At 29.7% G+C, this 23241-nt stretch overlaps 3 protein-coding genes across 4 annotated transcripts in view; 1 reads left to right on the plus strand and 2 right to left on the minus strand.

The window, feature by feature from the left end:
• The window catches only part of LOC115233893 (diuretic hormone receptor-like), a 57139-nt gene extending 40970 nt beyond the window's left edge, over positions 1 to 16169 (minus strand). Inside the window, 2 exon segments of the mRNA XM_029804525.1 lie at positions 14094 to 14311; positions 16078 to 16169. The gene's annotated coding sequence lies outside the window, so the exon portion shown is untranslated.
• Positions 16170 to 16733: 564 nt separating this feature from the next.
• Positions 16734 to 21794, plus strand: LOC115233891. 2 transcript variants are annotated; one of them, XM_029804524.1, is made up of 6 exons: positions 16734 to 17145; positions 17676 to 17718; positions 17788 to 17858; positions 17957 to 18977; positions 19363 to 19453; positions 21509 to 21794. In XM_029804524.1, the coding sequence occupies exons 1-5, from the start codon at positions 16960 to 16962 to the stop codon at positions 19443 to 19445; spliced, it is 1404 nt and encodes a 467-aa protein (XP_029660384.1). In that variant the 5' UTR covers positions 16734 to 16959; the 3' UTR covers positions 19446 to 19453; positions 21509 to 21794. The 2 variants fall into 2 exon arrangements, with proteins under 2 accessions (XP_029660384.1, XP_029660383.1); XM_029804523.1 differs by having other exon boundaries at positions 17676 to 17858.
• LOC115233895 (sorting nexin-12) lies at positions 21108 to 23235 on the minus strand. Its single transcript, XM_029804529.1, has 4 exons — positions 23108 to 23235; positions 22524 to 22619; positions 22191 to 22315; positions 21108 to 21591 (listed from the first exon to the last, which is right to left on the minus strand). The coding sequence occupies exons 1-4, from the start codon at positions 23111 to 23113 to the stop codon at positions 21486 to 21488; spliced, it is 333 nt and encodes a 110-aa protein (XP_029660389.1). The 5' UTR covers positions 23114 to 23235; the 3' UTR covers positions 21108 to 21485.
• Positions 23236 to 23241: the final 6 nt, after the last annotated feature.

The following is a 23241-nucleotide window of genomic DNA, read 5'->3' on the forward strand; positions in this document are numbered from 1 at the left end:
ATATATATATATATATATATATATATATATATATATAGTTACTCAAAATGTCACAAACTGTCAGAGTTCTTTATGTCCATTATACGAAACACGCTTTATATCCTGCATGTTTCTGTCACTCTTTTCCGCAATATTCGAGGAACGGTATGCTAAAAATTCTCTCTCAGCAATTTCGACATGTCCTTGACTTTATAGCGTTTACATCGAGGACTCGGTACATGCTCGCTATCGTTAATATAAAATAAAAGATTACAGTAAGAAGGCAAGGGAAATTCTCGCGAAATATTTTCTCGAAACCCCTTCACAGACGGAATTCTATAAATTGTCGGACCTCCGAGAGATCCATTATATACATATATACTTGTTGAACTTTCTACACAAGAAAGTTTCCGCATAAGAACACACATGTTCAGATATTTCCGGTAATTTCTGTGTAATAACAAAAATCCTAATAGATCTTTTCCCGTTAAATTTACTTAGAATTCACTATGTTGAAACTGTTCCTATAGTGTAACAAACAGACTGCCAGAGAAACTTTTTCGCAAGTTACTCCATTATACAATGTAAACTGTATAATAATTCAACCACTTTGAATATAAAAACTTCTGTAAACTATGACCATATTTGTTGTCTTAAATAATTTACAGAGAGTTGTAGAAAGAATTTTCGAACATACGTAAGATAATAATTATACGTAAGATAATAATTATCAAACGGATATATAAATATATATTAAAATTTCGACCTAATTTTTTCAATATTTCAGTCAAATTATATTTATCTTCAATTTTCTCACATTTCAATTTATGTATTAATAAACTCGTGAGATATTAATGATGATGATTCTCATTGGCTAACGCAAGATTCATTAAATAATAAAAATCTAGATACATATTGTATTTCGCTTAATTAGAGGAGGATGCGTGCGCATGTGTGTTATTACTATATATTTTAATGATATTTCGACGTCACATTCTTCCAACTTATCATCGGTTGCAAATTTATGTCATGTTGATTTACTAAAAAATATGTTTATCCTCGATGCCTTTATCCGCCGACGCATGCTTAATTTTTGAAACATGAACCGAGAGTCAAAAGGCATTTTCTTTCTTTTGACATGTAATTATCCTTTGTACGTTCAGTAAAATAGATCTTTTGCGCGCTTAAAAAAAAAAAAGAAAATTACGATCTCTACGCGAAAAAAGATTTTCTTAGAATTTTCCGAAATATCATTTTTTTCTTTGAAAAAAGCTTAACGGTGTAAGCTGTCAGTCTTTTCACGTGTTTTCTCAAGATCATTGAATCACCCTCTTAAACTAGGGTCGTGTTAATCCCTCGAGTTTTCCTTTCTCCTTCTTTTTGTAGAAATGTTGAACATGGTGTGACAAGCAACATTTAAACAAAAACGATATTATAGAATGCATAATTCCATGTAATAGTTTTTTCCTTGCCATATAACGCTTATGATCAGAAGTTTAAATTTTACTGGTCATTTAGCTTATTTAACATAATTTTAATTTTAATTTTAATTTTCTTAACAAAATTTTAGAATCACACATATTTTATATTCACTTTTATAACGCAATTATTAGATATATTTATAAATTACTAAATGTCACGTTATTATTTTATATAAAATAGTAAAAATATATTCCATTGCGCTATTATTTTATGTAAAATAGTCTCTATAGCAAAGATAATAAGACACTTAAGTATCGGTTCGCGGTTCCCAAAAACTATCGTTTTTCGATACACCTTTTATAAGAAGGAAATTTGTCGAAAGACATATCGATTTAGCGTATTCGCAATTTCTCAACTTGCGCTCACGTTGAAGTACAAGACGCTTAGAGTGACAAACGGTTACGGTCGGACTGTCAAACGGTTACGATTATCCACCATGCTGTTAGTTCACGAAGATGCCTCTTCGGAACGGAATTGTTAGACGAAGCCGAAGCTCTTGAATGTTCAAAATCAATAATATCGATCGTCAATAGCAATAGTCACTCCTACAGATGTAACCCGCTATGTGTTGAGGAAGCTGCAGCAACGCATTCTCCCATTATCCATAAAGTACCTCTCTCCAGGTACTTTAGGATAGTGATTCTAGAGATATAGGGCAAAGGTAGCACCTATAGGGTGATCGAATGCCCCGAAGTAATTATTAAGTTCTCACACGATTACTGTGATTAAGCCTTATCACACCCAGGGAATACATGGTAAGCTTAATGTGTACGATAATCTAATTTACACTCTAATTTTGCTACAAAAAAATATATTCATATATATATATATGAATATATAATATTTTTACGATATTGACTTATAGAATCAGCAGCGGAACGATGTCGTAAAAAGTTAACAAACATTCACGTTTAATTCCCAAAAGCTCAATTCTCTCTCGGCGAGGCCTCGAGAAAATTTCGTTTACCGAACGAATCAGTATTGAATTCGTTCGCAATTTCACTTTTTCTCTTTTTTTCCGATCTTCGTCGTTTGACCTTCCTCCCTCGGGAAACCACACAAAACACGAGTATACACCTTTAACTGGTGCGCAGGTGTTTTTTTCGATAAAACCAACCTGATATCCTTAAATATATAATCGCAGTTTTCAATAAAAAACGCAACATCTTATTTTTACTCTAGATAGAATAGAAAAAAACCTTCTACAAAAAAATGCAAATGAATTGTTCTTTTTTTAGAAATATCAGTTAACTGGCATGACAAATTTATAACGCGAAAGCGAGATAAGATCAGCCTTATCGAGAACAAACTTATTTTGTTTTCGTGAAACTCGTAGCAAGTTTCGAAAGAGTTACCAGAGATTTCTCGGCAGAAAACATATCTGAGAGAAAATCCCATTTGTTCATAATCTAATTTAAAAAATTATAACATCCATATCTGAGAAAAATAGCGCTAAATCTTTTCATAAAATATCCTCGAAAATTCGAGATACCGCAGACGCGCGATTTTGAAATAAATGAAATACATGAGTACGAATGAAGAGAGAAAAAAGAGAGCCAGCTTAAAAATTTTAAATAAGCGTAGATTTTTGACATGTACATTTTGTAGACAATTTTTATTTTTTAAAATACGAAATATTTGCACATGGACCAGATTTTTCAATACCAAATTTTTTTATTGCGATGTAAATTTTCTATGACAGCTGTTTTATTTTCGAATAAAAAAGTATTGAAATACACACAAAAAAGAGGTGAAAATGGTTATCAAATTTATCAAATCATGATGCTATAATTTTATAATTTTTATAAATGTATAATGTAATAATTAATAAAATTATAAAAGATATATAAATTTTTATAAATATATTTATTAATTTCTCTGTTTTTGCTTCTCTCTCTCTCTCTCTTCAATTCAACGATTTACATCTTGAAACTATAGAGATAATCTGTTTTACAAAAATTAAACAAAAACAACATGTTTTAATCAAATTTTCGAACAAGTAAATTTGTTCCTGTAAATAAGTTTTACGCAGCTTTACTTGCATTAGAAGCTGTAATTTTCTTATATACGCATTCTCTATCTTACAATTTTTTTTATCTATAACGAAGGCACACATTCTTTCCTAATCCTTGAGACGATATAGTCAAGCCTCTCTCGGCTTCCTTAATCTTCGCGGAAGACGCGTTACTTCGTACTCTGGGAATGAGTTCCGGATCGCTAATTTAAAAGCGATTACTGCGCGACGCAGTCAGCAAGGGATTTATCGGCAATTTAACCCTTTCGATGTTGCCTTCGAGGGTCTATAAAAATGCACATAGGCGAATTTATTATCCGAGAAGGAAAGAAAGAAAGAGATTACGGCGTTGAAAAAATAATTGGCGAATCGATGGGGTTAATTAATCAATAAATTTCACTCACTCACGCGCGTGCGTATGTTAATTCATTGTTCGGGGTATAGCCCGAATTAATTAAATTCCGCTTAAAGCTAATATCAAGTATAATGGACTTAATTATACAATGCATATAACTGTATATATATCTTGAATAAAATTGAGATAAAATCTATTTGCATCGATACATGGAGAACTATGCGGAGGATTAACAGGTGCAAACCATCGTGCGCTGAATTTAATGTGCAAAAACTGTAGAATTGCGAGAAATTTATTTATACCAGCAGTGTACGCGAAGTAATCGCATTACGATATAATCGCGTTGGAATCAAGCGATTTGATGATACTAAAAAAACTTTATACTTACAAAAGATACATATTTTAAAGCCGCGTTAATTCCTTACGATTCGGATTAATTTCAGTTCTTCTCTTTTTAACTTTAAAATGTTATCAATCTAATATTAAAGTAGACTTTTATTATTTTAAAAATTATATAAACATTACAAAAAGAATATGATATAAATTTAATTAAATCTTAAATATAATTATTTACTGTTGCGGATATTTGGAGAATTTCGTGGCGAATTATTATCATTCTGAATCTATTTCAAGAAACACAGAGAGCTAATCCTCTATAGCAGTGAACAATGAGCGTGAAATGCAGTCGCTGCAACAGTTGCACGATATAACAGCAAACATTGTTATATAACAGTTTCGTGCGAACTATATCTTACACTATGGAGATGATTCATTGCGAAAACTAATCAACATCAATGAAAAGTATTGTAATTTTTTGGTGGAGCAAAAATATTTTACGACATTATTTCTTCCGAAGCCGATCACAAATTATGTGTGTAACAAATATATTCCATTTTAACATTTATATATAATAATTAACATTTTTATATAAATGATTTAACATTTATATATAAATGATAATAATTAATAATTATTAATAATAATTCGCTTAAAAATGTAGTTTCGTGTATTTCATAAAAAATATAATTTTATAAAACGGAAAAACTGCATACTCTGTTTTTCTATATAGTTTTTTCATCTAATATTTTTCATCGATGCCGTTGGAAGTTAAAACGTTTTCAATATCCTACCGTTACGTCAGTGCGATGATGATCACCTTAATCCTTCGGGCGAACGGTCTCGTTGAGCGATAATCGTGAAATGTAGCTGCACCACGATAGAATCGCACTGTAAACGTTGCGGTTTAAATGTTGCGGGCACTATGTCAACTATGTTTTATATTCCTCTCGATCTCACATTCGCAAATATAATTGCTTCCAATATCGTTCCTTAGCCGACTGTAACTCTGAATGGATAGAATGGATTCTTTATGCGACGAGTGACCTTTCAATGTAGTGACCTATCAATTGGTTGTCATCAGCAACACGACCGCGAATTATTCTACAGAGAATTTTTAATCGCGAAAAAAAATATTATACTCTTTATTGCAGATTTTATTTTATATATTATTTTCTTTATTATATTGTAGGTGTACGTTAGACCGTTTCTTTATTTTTTTTTTTTTTTTTTTTTTTAATCACGAAGAACATTAATGCTTCTAATTTCGTACCGTTTACCGGCCACCGATGACACGCGACTGCCAGCCGGTGGCACGTGTTCCAGGACGAGGACCACTATCGGCCACCTCCGCAACTCTGCGCGACGACGCCGACGGCGAAGTCGACTTTGCGGCGGCCGCGTCCGCGCAGTATTGTCAGCCGAGTTGATACGACCCCATAATTTTTTTATATTTTACATATATAGGATGTCAGGGTGCTTCGATACTTTAAGGGGTCGAATTCTCCCGTAGCGAAGGGAAACATCGTAGAGGGATTGTCATTTGTATCGAACTCGTTATCGCAAATGACGAATATATATGCGTAGAATATAAGAATCTTGTATAGGACGGCCGAGTTTCGCCGTCTAAGTACCGCTCCCTTAGTACCATTTGCCCAAAGTACTACCGATATCCAGTGGCAATTCTGGCAATACTCTGCGTTTGCGACTTGGTGGCTCTAATATGGATTTTCTAGGCCGGTGCCTAGAGCCGATGATGACTGAGCTGCTACTAGCAGGCGCGAGTACAGGATAAGGTGAGGACACGAGCATGCGCTACCGCGTTCGCGATGTCTCTCCGCCGCTCCGGACATTGTATCTGCGATACGATCATCAAAGGGGTTGTCGTAAAACCTACCCCTCCCCCCGCCGAGAAGAGTAGCGTCTGAAAAAGGATCCCTATACGCAAACACTGATCGCACAACAAAATTTTTATTTTTCACTCTCGACTTATTCTCTCGCGTAAAATCATGACTTTACTCTGGTTGAATGTCATGAATAAGGAGCTAAAAAAATGCAAAATATTGAATATAAAAGAGGAGCTCTGCGAAAACAGGAACGCGAACATGGAATCGAACGGATTTGAGATTGAGACGCTAGATTCAAGAGATAAAAAATATGAATTTTAATATCTAAAACTTCAACTAGCAAACAGCTCACATTGTTTTTATAAAACCTCCTTTAATTATATATCTTGTCAATATTCGTTCATATCACTTTTTCATCACAGCAGGAAGATTAATTTCCTCTTTATCGCAAGTAATATCTGTGGATTAGTAACAGAGTCTATATATCTATCAGCCATTCCATTCACGGTAATCGCTCGAGTAGCTGAGACTGCGATTTAATATAAAATCAAAATAATAAATATGAATTTTATATAAGATTCTTGATTTTTTAATTAAATTAAATATTAAGTACAAATACAAATCCAGTAGAGGAGAAAAAAGTAGTTTTAAACACGGAGCAGTTTTTGATAATGGTTCTTTTTAATTTATTTATTTGTGAAATAAAGAGCTATTATTTTTTAATAAAAGCCGAATTCATTGCTCAGAATCATTAATGCATTACTCAATCTCAGTGTAACCTTTGTTTAGATAACACGGATTGGAAGAATTTCAAAAAATACACAATATGGTATTCAATAAAATTTTGGCAGAAAATCAATTTTATTTTCTTCTACAAGTGATATCATCTTATATCGCGCGCGATATCAAATCTATTATCAAATATCGATCTTATAAACACACAGAGAAAAAAGATTTGTACAACCGTAATTATACAAATATTTAACTAAAGTTAATATAAAGAGTGTTGGTGCAACTGAGTCTAACTAATTTGACAAGTAATAAACGACATGTTGGCGATCCCTACAAATTGTTCTATTTATAGCCTATGTAACACTCGAGATTTCAAATTTATAACCCGTTGCACTATCCTGAGTTAGCTCGCTGCGCACGTAAAACGGAAACTAGATGACTATAACGGATTAAATTTTTACATCCGCCGGCCGGCAAATATAACCATCTTAACGTTTTAGCCGTAACGTGGCAGAAAACGTAATGCAGAAAAATTTATGAAGATGCATCAGAGACGTAGAATATAATATCCAAGGACGTCCTATGGCATATGTAAAATTAGCATTCAGCGCTAAATTTTTCAATAAACTTACAAAATAGTTTGGATCACCGATCGATCGCACGAGGAAAATCGCGAGCGTATGTGCTAGAAAAAATAAAATGCAAATTGATATTATTTAAAATGCAAACTTACAAAATAATTTGGATCATCGATTGATCATACGAGGAAAATATCGAGCGCGCGTATGTGCTAGAAAAAATAAAATGCAAATTATGATTTAAAATCCAAGCTGAAGATTAAACATGAGATTTTATTATAAAAGAAATTAAAAAATATAAAATTTGTTATTTTGTAAAATGTAAAATGTAAAATGTAAATGTAAAATGTAAAATGTATTACTTTTATGAAAAAATATTGTTTATCTTTGTTTCGATGTTGCGAATATTTGTAATAATTGAAACATTCTGTATTATTTATATATCTCTTACGCATACCACTCTCATGTGAATACGAAACTAAATTTCTGCTTTTAAAATATCTCTCTTTGTCAAAATTTATTATATTTTTCACTATATGCATATATACTTTTTTTTATTTTATTTCTTTTTAAAGTAATATTTATACTTTTTTTTAAACTTTTCTCCCACGTTTCAATTCTCTACTTTTCAAATAGAAATATTTTAGAATTAAAACTATTTTTAATTGCTTCATATATACCTACATATTAAAATATTCTATTTCAGAATTCTATTTCAATGTCACAATAAAAATGAAAAATGTCTCTCATATATCATTGTACACAGAGATTTAACGAATATTCCGCAATCCACAGTAAAACAAATCAATCAGTATGCGAATAAATAACAAAATAAAATCATAAAAACGAAAAATGTTCAGTTTTACGGTTCAAGTTTGTGTAAAACATTTGGCTGGAAAAATACTGAAAATTACTTCCGCGTTTTAATCGACTGTCATATCGCCGAGCGCGATAGCAGTAACAGATTGAACTGAAATAATTAAGAATTAACAAGCACGATATTTTAAGATATATTATTCTAAATATGAAAAACTAAAAGGATTGTTTAATAGAATTTGTCTTAAAATTCAGATTTAAGTGACTATTTTTTATATCTTGGTTTCTCTTTTTCTCTTTTCTATCTAATTAGATTTAGAAAATGCGTTACTCAATACTTCATCTTTTACTCTTTATTTTTATGTTAGGTTTAAATTATTTAAAACATATTGAGCATCACGCCAAAATAATGCGTTACTAATCTATATTTATTTTAAAATAAATTTTTATAAAAAATATATTATTTAAAAATATTTAGACATCTATGTGCCTATTTGAAGACAAATATGGACAAAGGATGAACAGTATATCAGAGCAAAATTACATTTATACATATACCTATATTTGAAATTGAAGATAAGAGATAGAAAGAACATAAATTTTGGCTCTCGTAGAGGTGGTTCGTAGAGATGGTTTTCTCTTGGAAAAGTTAAAATCAAATAAGGAGGTATTCATAAGCTAATACGAGCATTTAGCACAGGGGTGTCTATGTTATATTGTGATACACTTCTTGTAATTTTGTTTAATTATTCTCTCTGTATGGCGAAACTGTTTCATCCTTTGTTCAGATCCTCGTTAATTAAATTAGAATGTTTTTGGCTGAGGAAGACTTTAGTAACATGGAAACTAATTTCGTCACGGAAAATAATTAAACAAAAATATGAAAAGTCTTCTTTAAATATTGCGTAGCACAGACAGCTATGGCTAATAGCCTGAACACTCTTGGATATTTGGAATTATTACTCGCGAATATATTTTGATCAACACTAATCCACATAACTTTCCCTCTTTCTATCAAGTTCTATGTTGGCAGGTATTTCCCTCTCGTCGCATTTGAATTAACCTAATTCTTCATACACGCGACGTTGAAAGCGCCTGAATGGAAACCTTAAAGGAAAGTGTGCGCTTCAGCTTTTATCTCTCCACGGAGAGGAATACCGCCTTTATCCGATAACAGATCTACATTTCCAGTTCTAAAACTAGTATGTCTGGAAAAATGTACTCTACAAAAAGGGATTTGGTTTACAAATTTATGAGTTATATATACATTACTAAAAAAAAAAAAATAGGGAACACTTTTCATATCCTAAAAATTGGGCTATTTTCAAACCGCTGAAATTCGATGAAAAATTATCGTAGACAAAAAATTAAAAAAGCGTTTTGAAACTTGAAGTTTCAACTTTGACGCCCTATCGGTAGTTTAAAAATGTTTTTCTATATCCTTGTTCTGTGCTTTAAAAAAGAACACATTGTTTTATTCCTTACAATTATGTATTTTTGACACTTTGCAGCTCGATAAAAAAGTTTCTCTCGAAAAATTCAATTCCATAAACTACATTTTGTCTACAAAATGTTTTGTTTTTTTTTTTAGTTTTCCTACGATATTTTTTGACCGAGTTACACGATTTTGAAACTAAACCTGTATTTTCTAGAAATGAGAAAATAAAAAGATTTGTTAAAACTATCGATATCATGTTACAGTTGAAACTTCAAGCTTCAAAATGCTTTTTCAATTTTTTGTCTGCGATGATTCTTCGCCGAGTATTGACATTATTTCTAAAAATACAGGTTTAGTTTCAAAATCGTGTAACACGGTAAAAAAAAATCGTAGGAAAATTTTTAAAAAAGCATTTTGTAGGCAAAATGTTGTAGTTTATGGAACTTGAATTGAATTTTTCGAGAGAAATTTTTTTATCAAGCTGCAGAGTGTCAAAAATACTTAATTTTAAAGAACAAAACAATGGATTCTTTTTAAAGCACAGAACAAGGAAGATAAAAAAATGTTTTAAAGTCACCGATAGCGCGTTGAAGTTGAAACTCCAAACTTCATAAAGCTTTTTTAATTTTTTATCTACGATCATTTTCTGTCGAGTTTTAGTGGTTTGAAAATAGCCCAATTTTTAGGGTATGAAAAGTATTCCCTATTTTTTTGTTAAGTAGTATATATATATATAACAAACATTTGCTTATTTCTTCTTTACAAATTTAATATGAAAAGATCTACTCAAAAATTATGTTTGAAAATAGATCAATACGTATAGGAAAAATATAATTACGCTAAATTTTATTTTATATATTTAATTAATTATTTTTTAACGGAGGAGTCTTTTTTATTAGTTTATCGATAAAATCGTAATTCTGTCTATTCTCGCCTTTTTGACAACGATTTTCGTGGCATGGCTTTTGTACAAACGCGAATGATCTCAAACCCGAGGTAATCCTCCACCGAAACGTAACGTAGATTAAAGGCGCAGAGCCAGCAGCCATGGTCGACTATTGAGATAAATGAGTAGACTCGGTTTTCGATGACCAAATGTCCCGATTTCCAAAGAGTCATTCTTTTTTCCAGATATTTTTGCAAATTTTTTTCGAAGTTTATCTCAATTTTTGTTTGAAATTATTATATTATTACGTAACCTTTTTTTAAAAAATATCAATAAATTATTATGTTAAAATATTCAGAAAATATACATGATATTAATAAAATGTTGATTTAATATCTCTTACTTATTAAAGAATATATTTACAACAGCATGTTTTTTTATTGTAAAATATAACCGTGAAAATTTTTAAAAGATATGAATTGAAAAATTTTATCGTCTTTTCTTGATCCCTAAGATTTGCCTTATTGTTAGTTAAAAGACAATGCGTCTCTATTTGCAAAAAAAAATTTCTTATAAGAAATGAAAAGACGCGATATTAGCGATATGATGCTTGACATGCATTCAAAATTACAGCAACGGAAGCTTGAATCGATATTACACAGGTATATATATGTATATGTGTTTGATCGTTCGTTATTTATTTTCGTTCGCTCGAGATATTCACCGTCAACCCTTTGTTGGATTCACATTCACCGTGGATATCTGTCCGTCGACTCGATCGAGCCCCCGGCATTATTTCGAAATATTCATTTCCCACGAAATGCCACATATGCAAACGTGTAGGAAGACGTATGCATATATAAATTAAATTGCGTTAATTTATTACAGACTAAACGCGTAATTGCGAGAAATACGACTTTATTTGGATTACTTTTAAATAAGAACACGCTGTATAAGATATATAGATTAAACATTATTAAAGCTTCTGATCGTTCATTGCAGCTATATTAAATAATAACATAAGATTATATATAATTATTGCATAAATAATATAAGAATTATATTTTGATTTCAAAATACTGATATTAATAATATACATAATTTTAACATAAATATGAAAAAGTTGGAGATAGAGAGAGAGAGAGAGGCATTTTAAAATTAAAAGTTAAGCGAAATTATCTCATCTTCTTTTCGTTATAATTAAGCATTTAATAAAGCATATTTTTAGATCCATATTTTCATATATAATACTTTTTTTACCTATTTTTATAGACTATCTATTAGCACAGTTTCGTTCGTTAAAACTTGAGACACATTGTATATTTACTTTATATCGGTTATTCATCGATGCAACGCAATCTGTATTCTCTTTTTACAAAAGAACGATAGTATGCGTGAGAAAGCTTTTCCGAGTATTTTCTTTATAGAAACAGCCCTGAAATAAGGGAGATGAATGAGAAAGCAGTAGATTCTTAAAGATGCTCATAAAAAAAGCGATCGATGATCTTTTCATACGCCCACTGAAATATAATTCTTTTCTCTAATTGGGAGCAATCTCGAGGACAATGAATGCGATTTGAAAGCATTTCCTTCTTTTATTAACGGCCTTTACGTATACGAATAATCGCGTGATTTTAGATTATCTTTTTTAATATCGATAATTCAATTCTTTTCGCATCAAGATGAGTTTATGGAGCACAGTTTAAAGTCCCGTTTATATATATCAAGCAAAAAATATACAATTAATGTATATTATTTTCGAATGTTATACATATAAAAATAAAAGATTTCAGTAAAGTAAGGCCACGTACAAGGCAGGATTGAGAATCTTAATTAAAACTTTTTATATTTTATAAAAATCGTCACCGTATCTATTTTGCGAACTTACATATAAGTTGCAAAGACTATAGATTTTCATTTAAAAATTACATTTTATTGCTGATAAACTCTTATTCTTTTTTTGCGAAAATAGCATTTAAATTTGAAATAAAAAACGCAGCGAGTTTCTCTTATCGACTATTTGCGTTTATATTCACGATACGTTTCATTTCGCGTCAATTTTCCATCATAGCTTATCCAATAATGAAAGAAAACCGATTGAATTTGTTTTATATAGTTTCACATATATACATATGTATATATATGTATAGATACAAGAACGCATGAAATGAATAAAGCGACGAGTGAATCAATGCACATTTCCGTGCTTTTTAATAGATTTTTTTCGCAACATAATGAACTTTTTATCCCCTCAATCCATCGAGATTAATTAAAACTTAAATTGAGAACTTTGAAGAAAGTATTAAAGTATGAGAAAATATCAGAAAATTATTCCGCCAATGACTTCCGGGATTAAAACAATTATCTTTTATTTTCAGTCCCATATCATCAGACTACCTCGTATAATATTAAATCTTTTTCTCGTACACATCTTTGCATATACAATATTAAGGTTGAGTTCGTATTTAATTTATTAATGGTAAATCTTCTGCTAGATTTATCATTATTACTATTTATTTTTTCAATGATGATACACAAGTCAACTTTATTTTAATTTTGTTTTAATCGTTTCTAATTATTTTAATATTATTTTTATTATTTTTTACATATTCATTTCTTTCTAAATCAGATTAAGAATGATATCAAACAAAAGCTCGAAATGTTTCCTCGTCATATATTCCAATGTTAATTTATTATAGGCTTGAACGAGCAGTTTCGCGCTCGAATAGAATTCTACATAAACTCCCTCTTTTATTTTTAATCAATATAATCTCGTTTAGTTTATTTTTTTTTCTAAAAAAATCTTTTTAATTTAATTATATATATTTCTTTACTTTTCTACATAATTCTAAACAGTCGATTGAAACCATAAATATTTGGTAATATGAACTATGTTCAACAACAAAATAGCCTTGTGGTACACCTGTTGGATCAACAATTTACAACAAGCTATTATTATCGACGAGAGGGTTTGCTTATCTCCAAAACTACAATATTAAGATTAAACATCCACATACATTTCATTATTAAAATAATAAAAAAGAATGAATAAATTGCGCTAAAACACCATGTCTTTGTTCATGTGTGTGCATTATTTAATGAAATTATTTAATTTCTATCAAATAACGAGATAAAATATTTCATTCCAATGACCTTATATGCATGTTCGATAACCTTTGCATGCTCAGTAACGAGCAAACAGAATATATACTCTTGTCCATGACATATGTACATTGTATGATTCATACAAGATATATTTTTTAAGAAAAAAAAAACATTTCCTTAAATATTATAAATTTCGACAAAATATAAACGTATAACATATATCACGATCTATAAATCTTAATGTATTAATAATGGCAATTTTTAAATTTGAAAAAAATGATGAAATTTTAAATATGATTATAATAAAATAAAAATATTCTCTTGCAAAATATTATTAATTAGATATATCTCATTTTTAAATAGATTAAAAAGTTTAAAAGGAGAAAAAATAATTTTGTATTATTCTCAATAATTTTTATATTCTTTAAAGAAAAATAATCATACAGTGCAATAAGTAACAAGAATTTTTTAAATTTGCAAATTTACATCGTTCTGCCTCTTTGGTACTCTTTCCTTATCACTCACCTTTTAAATTCGTCTTCCTCTGCAATCGCTGTACCGGATTTTCTTCACTGCTTTAGCACCCGCGACGATTTATCGCAGAGCGAGGAACACACACAGGCAATTCCGGCGATTATAAATCGGCACAGCATTGATCGAACCGTGGAGGAGATCGTTGAAAACTGGCAAAAAAGGGCACCTGCCCCCCATTCGCGGCACGACGCGATACGGACTGCGAAGAGCTGCAAATTTCAAACGGAAAATTGACATCGTCGATTGACGAGCAATTCGCGCGTGCACTAACACTCATTGTCAATCAACCAATCAGGTCTCCCTGCCTTTCGCGTGCGTATATATATGCGTTAAATATATTGTAAATGAATCTGTTTTCTTTTTCATTATGCATCTGTACTTTTTCTTTCATATTTTTTTTTTTGTTCTATTTTCTATCTTTTTCTACCTTTTTGTATTTTCATGAATTACTTTAATTATTGTAAAGATACGTTTTCGTCTTCGAATTATATATTGATATAAAAAATATAATGACATTTAAAGAAAAAACATTTATAGATTGCAAACACACACACATACACACACACAGATGCATATGTTCCAAAAATAGAATATTATTAGTTCTTTTTATTATTCTGTGTATAAAAATATTACAACAAAATAAACGAAACTTTATGAGATATTTAATATTTTACGTCAGAATATATAATAAAAATAAAATAACTCGTAAAGAATACACTTTTTGAAAAGCTTATCTCAATATTTATTTTTATACAAAGAATAAAAAAAGAATCTCCATTTCTAGAAAAGATCATAATATTTTACTTAGAAAAGAAAGTACATTTGCACTCTCTTTATAGATATGTCATTACTCAACGGAAAAAGAAGAAAGAGAGAAAGAGAGAGAGAGAGAGAGAATCATAGTAAATTAAATATTATTATATAAACCGCATTCAATTTTCTTCTTTATCAGTTTTTTATATTATTAATAGTAACAGAGAGATATGATTCGTTTAAAAATTCTGTGAAAAAATATACTTTGTTTCGTGCTCATTAGAAAAGTTTAAATCGATGATTTTTAATACAAAAAAAAAAAAACACGAAATTTCGGTGAGATATAACTTTGACTTTAATCACACGAAAATAATCCTCTCGCGGCAATTATCGCAAAATTTTCACACATTTGATGATATGAAAAATATATTAAACTTATATCGCGCCTTCACGAAATCATACCGATCTCGGTCCCTGTTAAGAAATCACTAATTTAATATGCACATTATCTTGTAACACACAGTTCGTTCTAGTATTATACACCGTTTACGAGCGACATACTTTATCACGGTCACGCCAGAGTTTTATCTCCGTCAAATATTAACTATACCAATAAAAGCACCATCTTACGTGTGTCTAATATACTCTTCTCGTAAAGAGAAGTATATCATTATTACACATAGCTGGCCTACAAATGAGTTTGCTTATTATAGTACTTTATATAGATTTCTCATTAAGTAGAATTTTCATATAAATATTTAAAAAATATGTCTTACATATATATGTAATGTGAGCATTTATTGGTAATGTTATCAGTAGTGATTTTATTGCATGTACGTGAAAAAACAAGTCGAAAATGCATAAAATATTATTTTTCAGGTACACGTTTGATAAAAAACAATAAATTATTAAACCTGTCAGAAACACCCATATCTATTAAATTTTTATTCATCTAGATATATATAATATTAAAAAACTTGCAGATTATTTTTATCAGGCGCGCGCGCGCGCGCGCGCCCATACAGCACAGAACATTGCAGCAACATTACAACATTGCCGCAAGGTTGCTACAATGTTGCAATGTTGCTGCAATGTTTTGTGCTGTATAGGTGGGTATGTGTGTGTGTGTGTGTGTTCGCGCGCGCGTTTCATGATATGCACATGTACACACATACATGTATATAAATAAATCTCAAAAAACAAATTCGTAAAATATAAATACCTGCTAATGTTCTTTCGTTACTGCTCTCTATCACACAAGGGACTCCATTCGAGATAGACAGAATTTTTTAACTTCCCCTCAATAGCGGAAGCCTAAAAAGTTTTTCGACAATTTTAATAATGTATAATTTGTCGAATCGCAGAAAAATGTAAGATTCCTCGCGTAAAAATACCGTGATAATTGAGAGCAAAAAGTTCAGAGATCGTTGAGATTGCCGAGTTTGCGTGAAACTTTTTGCTCTTCGTGAAAAAAGCGCGAGATCGAAAGGTGAAAATTTTATACCAACTCGACAATTTTATCGATCGCTAAACTCCATTTGGACGATAAAATCATTCAAAGCTTCACGATGCGAAAAGTTTGATATTATCGCGACTCGAAAAGTTGTATAATCGCCAAAATTGTCGAGATCAAGCGTGCGAAACTACTTACGTTACCGCCATTTCCAGGGCAAAAAGGACCGTTACTTGGCGCGCGCAAATGGGCCGGTATTCCATATCTGTTACTAGCAGGAACTGATTGGCTGTCGTTATAGGGAACTTTTGGATACCTAGAAATTCCCTCTCCGGTAACCAATCTACGCGTTCGACGAATTTATCGTACGACAAATAGAATATTGACGTTAGATGGCAGGGCAAGAAGGAAAAATAACTAATATCCTGTATATCTCTGATCTGATGTTGTGATACTAGTAAGAGACGCTAATTTTTTGTAGCGGTTCCGAAGCGGCAGTTTATATCAATTAAATTGGTTGTAATCGCCAAAAATGAACATAAATAATGTGTAAACGATACCTATGATTGACAATCACATTATTGTTAGATTTGTTGCAACGAACGTTCTAATTTTTATTCATGATATAATGATCGCGAGACATTAGCTACAATGATGACAACAGATCGTATTGACTTTGCGCCAAGGAAAGGACAGGATGTCTGCAATGACAACGATGATGATATTAGCCTGGATGATAGTGACGATTTCTTATCCATGCCCCTGCCATCGCTTTCCATGAATAATTCTGTTTTAATCGACGAATCCAACAATGAGTTCTTACGTCTCACTGCAATGGCATGTTTTTTTTTTTACATGTAACTAATGTAAACTGTGCTCATACACATTTCTTTTCGATTTTTATGAAGATCTTGAAAGATTGATTCTGATAAAGGTGTAATTATATTCTGTTTTGTGTTCTGTAACACACAATAATAGATATAAGCAGAATTCTCTGACAAACTGCGTATTGAAACTTACATAGAAATTGTTTAATATTTATTGTATGCTTATTCTGCGAGCTTTGATATGACATACTAGTTTAATTAAAATACATATCAATATAGAAAGAATTTAAATTATATTATAGTCAGATTTATAAAATAATTGGATAAAAAGTTCAGGTCAAAACAAAATAAGTAATATTCATTGATGTAACATAATATATATATATATATATATATAGAGAGAGAGAGAGAGAGAGAGAGATAATTTAATTAAAATCAAAGTGTGTTTTAAATAGAATTTTATTAATATTGGAGTGCATGTATATCATTGACTTGTCATTATTTATATTACAATTATTATATCATATATTATTTTTGCAGGTTCGTGCTGTATACTTGTCCTATCTTCATAAATGTTTACTTGGTAATTATATAACTTGTTATAAACACACAGAAAATGACATAGCAAGTATTGAAGTAAAAAAATGCGCAGATCAAATGGAACTACATGCAGTTCGATTGGCATTAGAAGCTACTTTGTACAGACAAAATATGTTAAGAATGGTAAGGAAATTTAATATTGACAATGGTAATAAAAGAAATGTTAATGAGTTTTATTTAACATTTTAATAATTTATACTGCAATTTGTTTATCCTTGCAGATTGCAGATATAAAATCACATACTGTCAAAAAAAAAGCATATAAAAAATTAGTAATATTTTTAGAAACATCTAAGGATAAAATTGATGTTGCTGTACAAACAGATGACAGATGGTCAGATTTGCAAGAAGTAGATAATACACAAAATGTATATATGCCCAACTGTGAGGAGGCGTTAGAAACAATGAATTCCAGCAATTCTCATACGAGTGAAAATGTTATGAAAAGTATTGATAATGAGATGGATACACATATGTTGCAAGAGGCTGTAAAAGAAGAATCTAATGACGCTAGTCAGGGAGATAATGATCAGAATGATTTTTCAATGATGGATGATCTAACTACAATTAGAAATGAAGACGAAAATTCACAAGATTCACTATTACAACATATGGAAGATATGTTCTGCGAGAGTGATGACAGTAGTGATATTACAAAATTAATTGAGAAACATTCTGGTGTTACAAAGGCTAATATTGATAAGGAAATTAATAAGATATGTTTAGAAGCAGATTCGAATCTTTTTGGTATACCACAAAATGATAATATACCAAAATCTAAAATAGCAAAAGTAAGTACAAGCAAAGGAAAAGTTAGCTTTAGTCGTTATAAGGAAATGCAAAATAGAAAAGCCAATAAATCAAAGGAAGCTAATGGAAATGGAATTGGTGAAAATAAACAAAAACAGAGGTTAAATGCTATTTGGTTTGTGGAACGAGTGCATCAAGTTTCACAACTGAAAGCCAAAATGACTGAATTATCATTGACGAATTACCGTAAGCATGGAAAAATAAAAGAACAATTCCTTGAGTTGTTTGGGGAATGTGAGGAAGAAGAAATGATGCCAGAATCACCAATTTGTATTGAAGATTATTTACCAGCTTGCAAAGAAAGAATAGCACCTTGGATTGTTAAATATTTAATGCCATTTTACAAAAAGAGAAGAATTAAAGATCGACAGCTTTTTAAAATTGTCGCAAAGTATATCGCAGACATGCTCATTATAGAAAATACATTTCCAGGTAATCAATCTGTGTCATGTTCTTAGCATAATTAATTATATTTCTTTGCACATATATCTAAGAGTATGTACATAATTAATACATAATGTATTATTTTGGATGATTATATTGATGTGTAATGAACTGAATATCTTGGCATAACACTAGGGCAAAATTTTGTCGAGACAATTCCATTTGCAAAAAAAACAGTTTTTATAGAACTGGTTTTACAATATGTATATTACTACATAGATTTTATTTTATTCCATTTCTAATTTAGAAATTTTTATTTTATACTGCATGTTATATTTTTCATATTTTTCAAGAAAAAAATAGAAATATTGTAGATATAGTACACTAAGAAATTATTTTCTAATAACAAAATTCTTTTGTTTGTATATTTCAGAGCAAGAATGTGTCAGCAAGTATATAGAAAGTTATTTCAAGAATAAGAAGTTTATTAAGAGTAAACAGGATATATATCTATGAGAACAAAGGTATGTATCGTTATCAATTTTACTACACAATCAAAGTTAATGAAAAATATATATTCTAACATATACAATTTTCTTTTGATATAAGCTCTTTTGTAATATTATTCGAATTTTTCTAAATTTTAATAAAAAATAGAAATAAAGAATTAATTTCTTATATATGAGAACTGATAAAAAATTATTTCTATCTTTCTATTGAAGTTTAAAAATAAAAGAATGAAAAAAGTTTAGAAATCTAAGAAAAAAGAATGATATGAAGGGACCATAATATCTAAAGATATCTTAATCTCTTAAACCAGTGATATGTTCAATCAGAACTTTTTTACTTAAAAATTGATATATAGACTATGTTCCGAAATTCACTGTTAGAGAGAGAGAGAGAGAGAGAGTACTGAAAATTTATAATATACATTACATGAACTCCAGAGAACTCGTAGATTTCCAGTGAATTTTGGAACACAGCTTATGTTCTGCATCTTCTTAAATTATAGATATGATACTGCTAAATGGGATCTAATGCAATTGAATAGTAAAGTTACAATGAAAAAAATGAAAAAAAGGACTAAATACAATTAATAATTTTACTATGGATTTTAATAAGATACACTAACGATAAAATAATAAAAATTATGTTGAGAGTAAAAATGAAAATGACAATGATGATGATAATTGTGTAATAATATATAATATTAATTATTAATAATACACTAATTATTTTACACATTACATCACATACATATAAAGAGATTAAAAAAGTATCAAACCAATTCCTATTTGACACACATCCAGATAAATACAAAACTAATAATAATCAATTTTTCCTTTTAGTGTTTGAACATTAAGTTATTACAAAAGAACTAAATAGCAATTATCAAAATAATTAATACAGAGTATCTCTATATAATCACATTTCTTTTCAACTGCGAATTCTTTAATTAATTTTGAGTCTGTTTTTCTTTTACAAAAATGTTGAGTCGAATTGAAAATGCTTATTAAAGGACTTATTAAAAATTAAGCTTTAAAGAAACAAGTATAATGGATATAATAAAATCATTCTTCAATTAGTTTAAAGTAGACTGCATTTTTATAAAATTTTGGTTTCGAGCTCTCTCTTTCTTTTAATTATAAAGGTATACATTACAAAAAATTGCAATGAATGACTTTTTTAACATTTTTTGTAACTATACTCAAAATTAGCTAAAAAATTCGGAATCCACAAAAAAAGTACTTCTATATATATAACGATACTTATATATCCATTTAAAAATCTAATATATAGTTGTGTAACATATATCATTATCCAGTAATAATACAATAAATAAATATGCTTATAAAGCAGATATTACTAATTTTCCAATTCCAAAATTTTTCAAAACTTTGTATAAGAAAGTTTTATTCTAAATTATTTTTCTTTATTTAAAATCATCTCCTTCTTGGCTGATACTTCCCAGTTATGCTCCCTTTCATATATATATAATAACTTGTATATAAAAATATCATTTTTCTCAACTCAAGTCTTATATCACTATTCTAGTTGACAACTCACGCATACACTCACATAAAATGTTTAACTATATTTAAAAAACGATATGTTCTATTATATATTATGAAAACAATAGTGTAGTAAAGGGTACATTTCACAGAACATAATTTTTACAAATAATAACATTTTTTTTTTTTTATTTTTACTTATCTCCTTTGTTATAAACAGTATTATTATAACAATAGACAGAATCAACCTATAGTAACAAGAATGATTTTGCCAATTTACTATTTATTTATTCCTTATAAAGAGATACTTAACTATACTTTTCGTGTAATAGAGTAGCAATATTCAAAGAGTAAACTATATAGAAGTAGATGTTTCCAAATAAGCAACTTGATCTGATATCATACAACACTGGAAACTTGCTTAGCTTTTGCAAAAGTATAGAAGAATGTTCATGACTTCTAAATAAGATGTCAATATAATGAAAACTTCGAATGTAGAAGGCTTGGTGGAAAAGATATTTGTGATAATTTCTTATATGGTGACTTATGTATTACGTATTTTTCCAGGTACATAGTTCTTGTCTATTACCGGTTCCTGCAGAAACATGTGTAAACATCGTTCATTCTGTGCCAAAGGATGTCCGGCTATTCTGAAATGTAGTTACACAATACAATCAGTTACATCCAGACAGACAGAACTGATGGCATTGCAGATTATTGGAGTATATTACAGGTGCAATAGAGTATTATGATTAGAATATTCTTTGATTGATCTTGTTAGAATATGCGATTTAAAAATAATATGTTTTAGGCATTTTCATCAAAATTAAATATAATAAATAAATAAGCAACACAAAAATTTATTTTTACAGTCGAATTAAAACAAAGTATTAGTTGCAGATATTAATTTTTACTTGTTTGAAAGAAATAACTGATAAAATCTTGTTTTCTTTCTTCTAATATCCTTTTTTCTTAACTGATATAAGAAATAAATATTTAATAAATAAAATGAGTATTTATATTGTATATAAAATTAAGATTACATATATAAAATTAATGTAGATAAAATTCTAAATAATTATCACACACATACAGGCATACATACATACATACATAATATATGTAACTGAAACAAATAACTATTAATTTTTCTAGCAGATTTATTTTTGGATAGATAAGTCAGGATATTTATATGTAAAATATTGACTGTGTCATTTCCCATAGTGTGTGTGCAAAGCAATATACTCACTTGTTAACAAAAACTTCCAATCCTTTTCTTCGATCTTCAATAAAATCTTCTTCAAATATGCCATCATCACCACGGAAAGGCATTTGACGCTTCCATGCTTTTCCAGGTAAAGGTGGAACCACAATCTACAATAGCAAATAGTTCTACTATATTGCAATATGTTTTAAACAATATCTATTCAATAAATAATCATGAATAATTTTATTAAATTGTTGTAAACTGTCTTACTTAACAGACTTATTAAAATCATATGTTATCTTAGTAATAATCTTTACAATATCTCATTTATACTACTTTAAAGAGAGAAGAGAGTACTTGGTTTTAGTAACTAACCTTGCTATCTCTTTCTAATTCATTTCTCAGCCATTCAAAATCACTATATCGTCTTCTTACAGTTGAGTCTTTCACTTTAAAGACTGGCAAGTTTGTCTAAAAAAAAATCAAGAGTTGAAAGATTAAAACAAAGTGTGTTTTTTAGTATATACATCTTGATATATATATAAAATATATATCATGCTATATAATATAAAAAATAAATGGATTATTTATGATTACTCATATCCATCACATATCTTTGCAATGTTACATTTTCATGTTTTCTATTACATACACTTTTTTATAAAATATATAAAAATTAAAACAAAGATATGTCAAAGTGATTTGAGAAGACTGCATCTGCTTTGAAGCATAACGACAAACATATTTCGGCTTTTATCAATACGATAACAGGCACAGCCCACGATATACCCAATCGTTGGACGTAATCAAATTACAGCTGTTCGACGTGAAAATACGCTTGTCTCGTCGTCGCGAATCAAAAGAATCGCGAGAACAAAATTTTATCGCATGCCGGATGTCCGAGACGGACGTTTAGCATTATAAAGGAAAATATTTGAAGCGAAATGGACATCACTCACCCTCATACGAACTTCATAATCGGTATATCGTTTCTTGCCGACTCCGTGCGTGATCGGATTAATCACGTCGATTTCAAGGAAGTTCGCAGGTGCCGCGTAAGCGTCATCCAGCGTCTGTTTTTTCACGTTTAAAC

Source organism: Formica exsecta, unplaced genomic scaffold, assembly GCF_003651465.1.
Source record: "Formica exsecta isolate Colony F162 unplaced genomic scaffold, ASM365146v1 scaffold191, whole genome shotgun sequence".
In the NCBI taxonomy this organism is placed as follows: Eukaryota; Metazoa; Arthropoda; class Insecta; order Hymenoptera; family Formicidae; genus Formica; species Formica exsecta.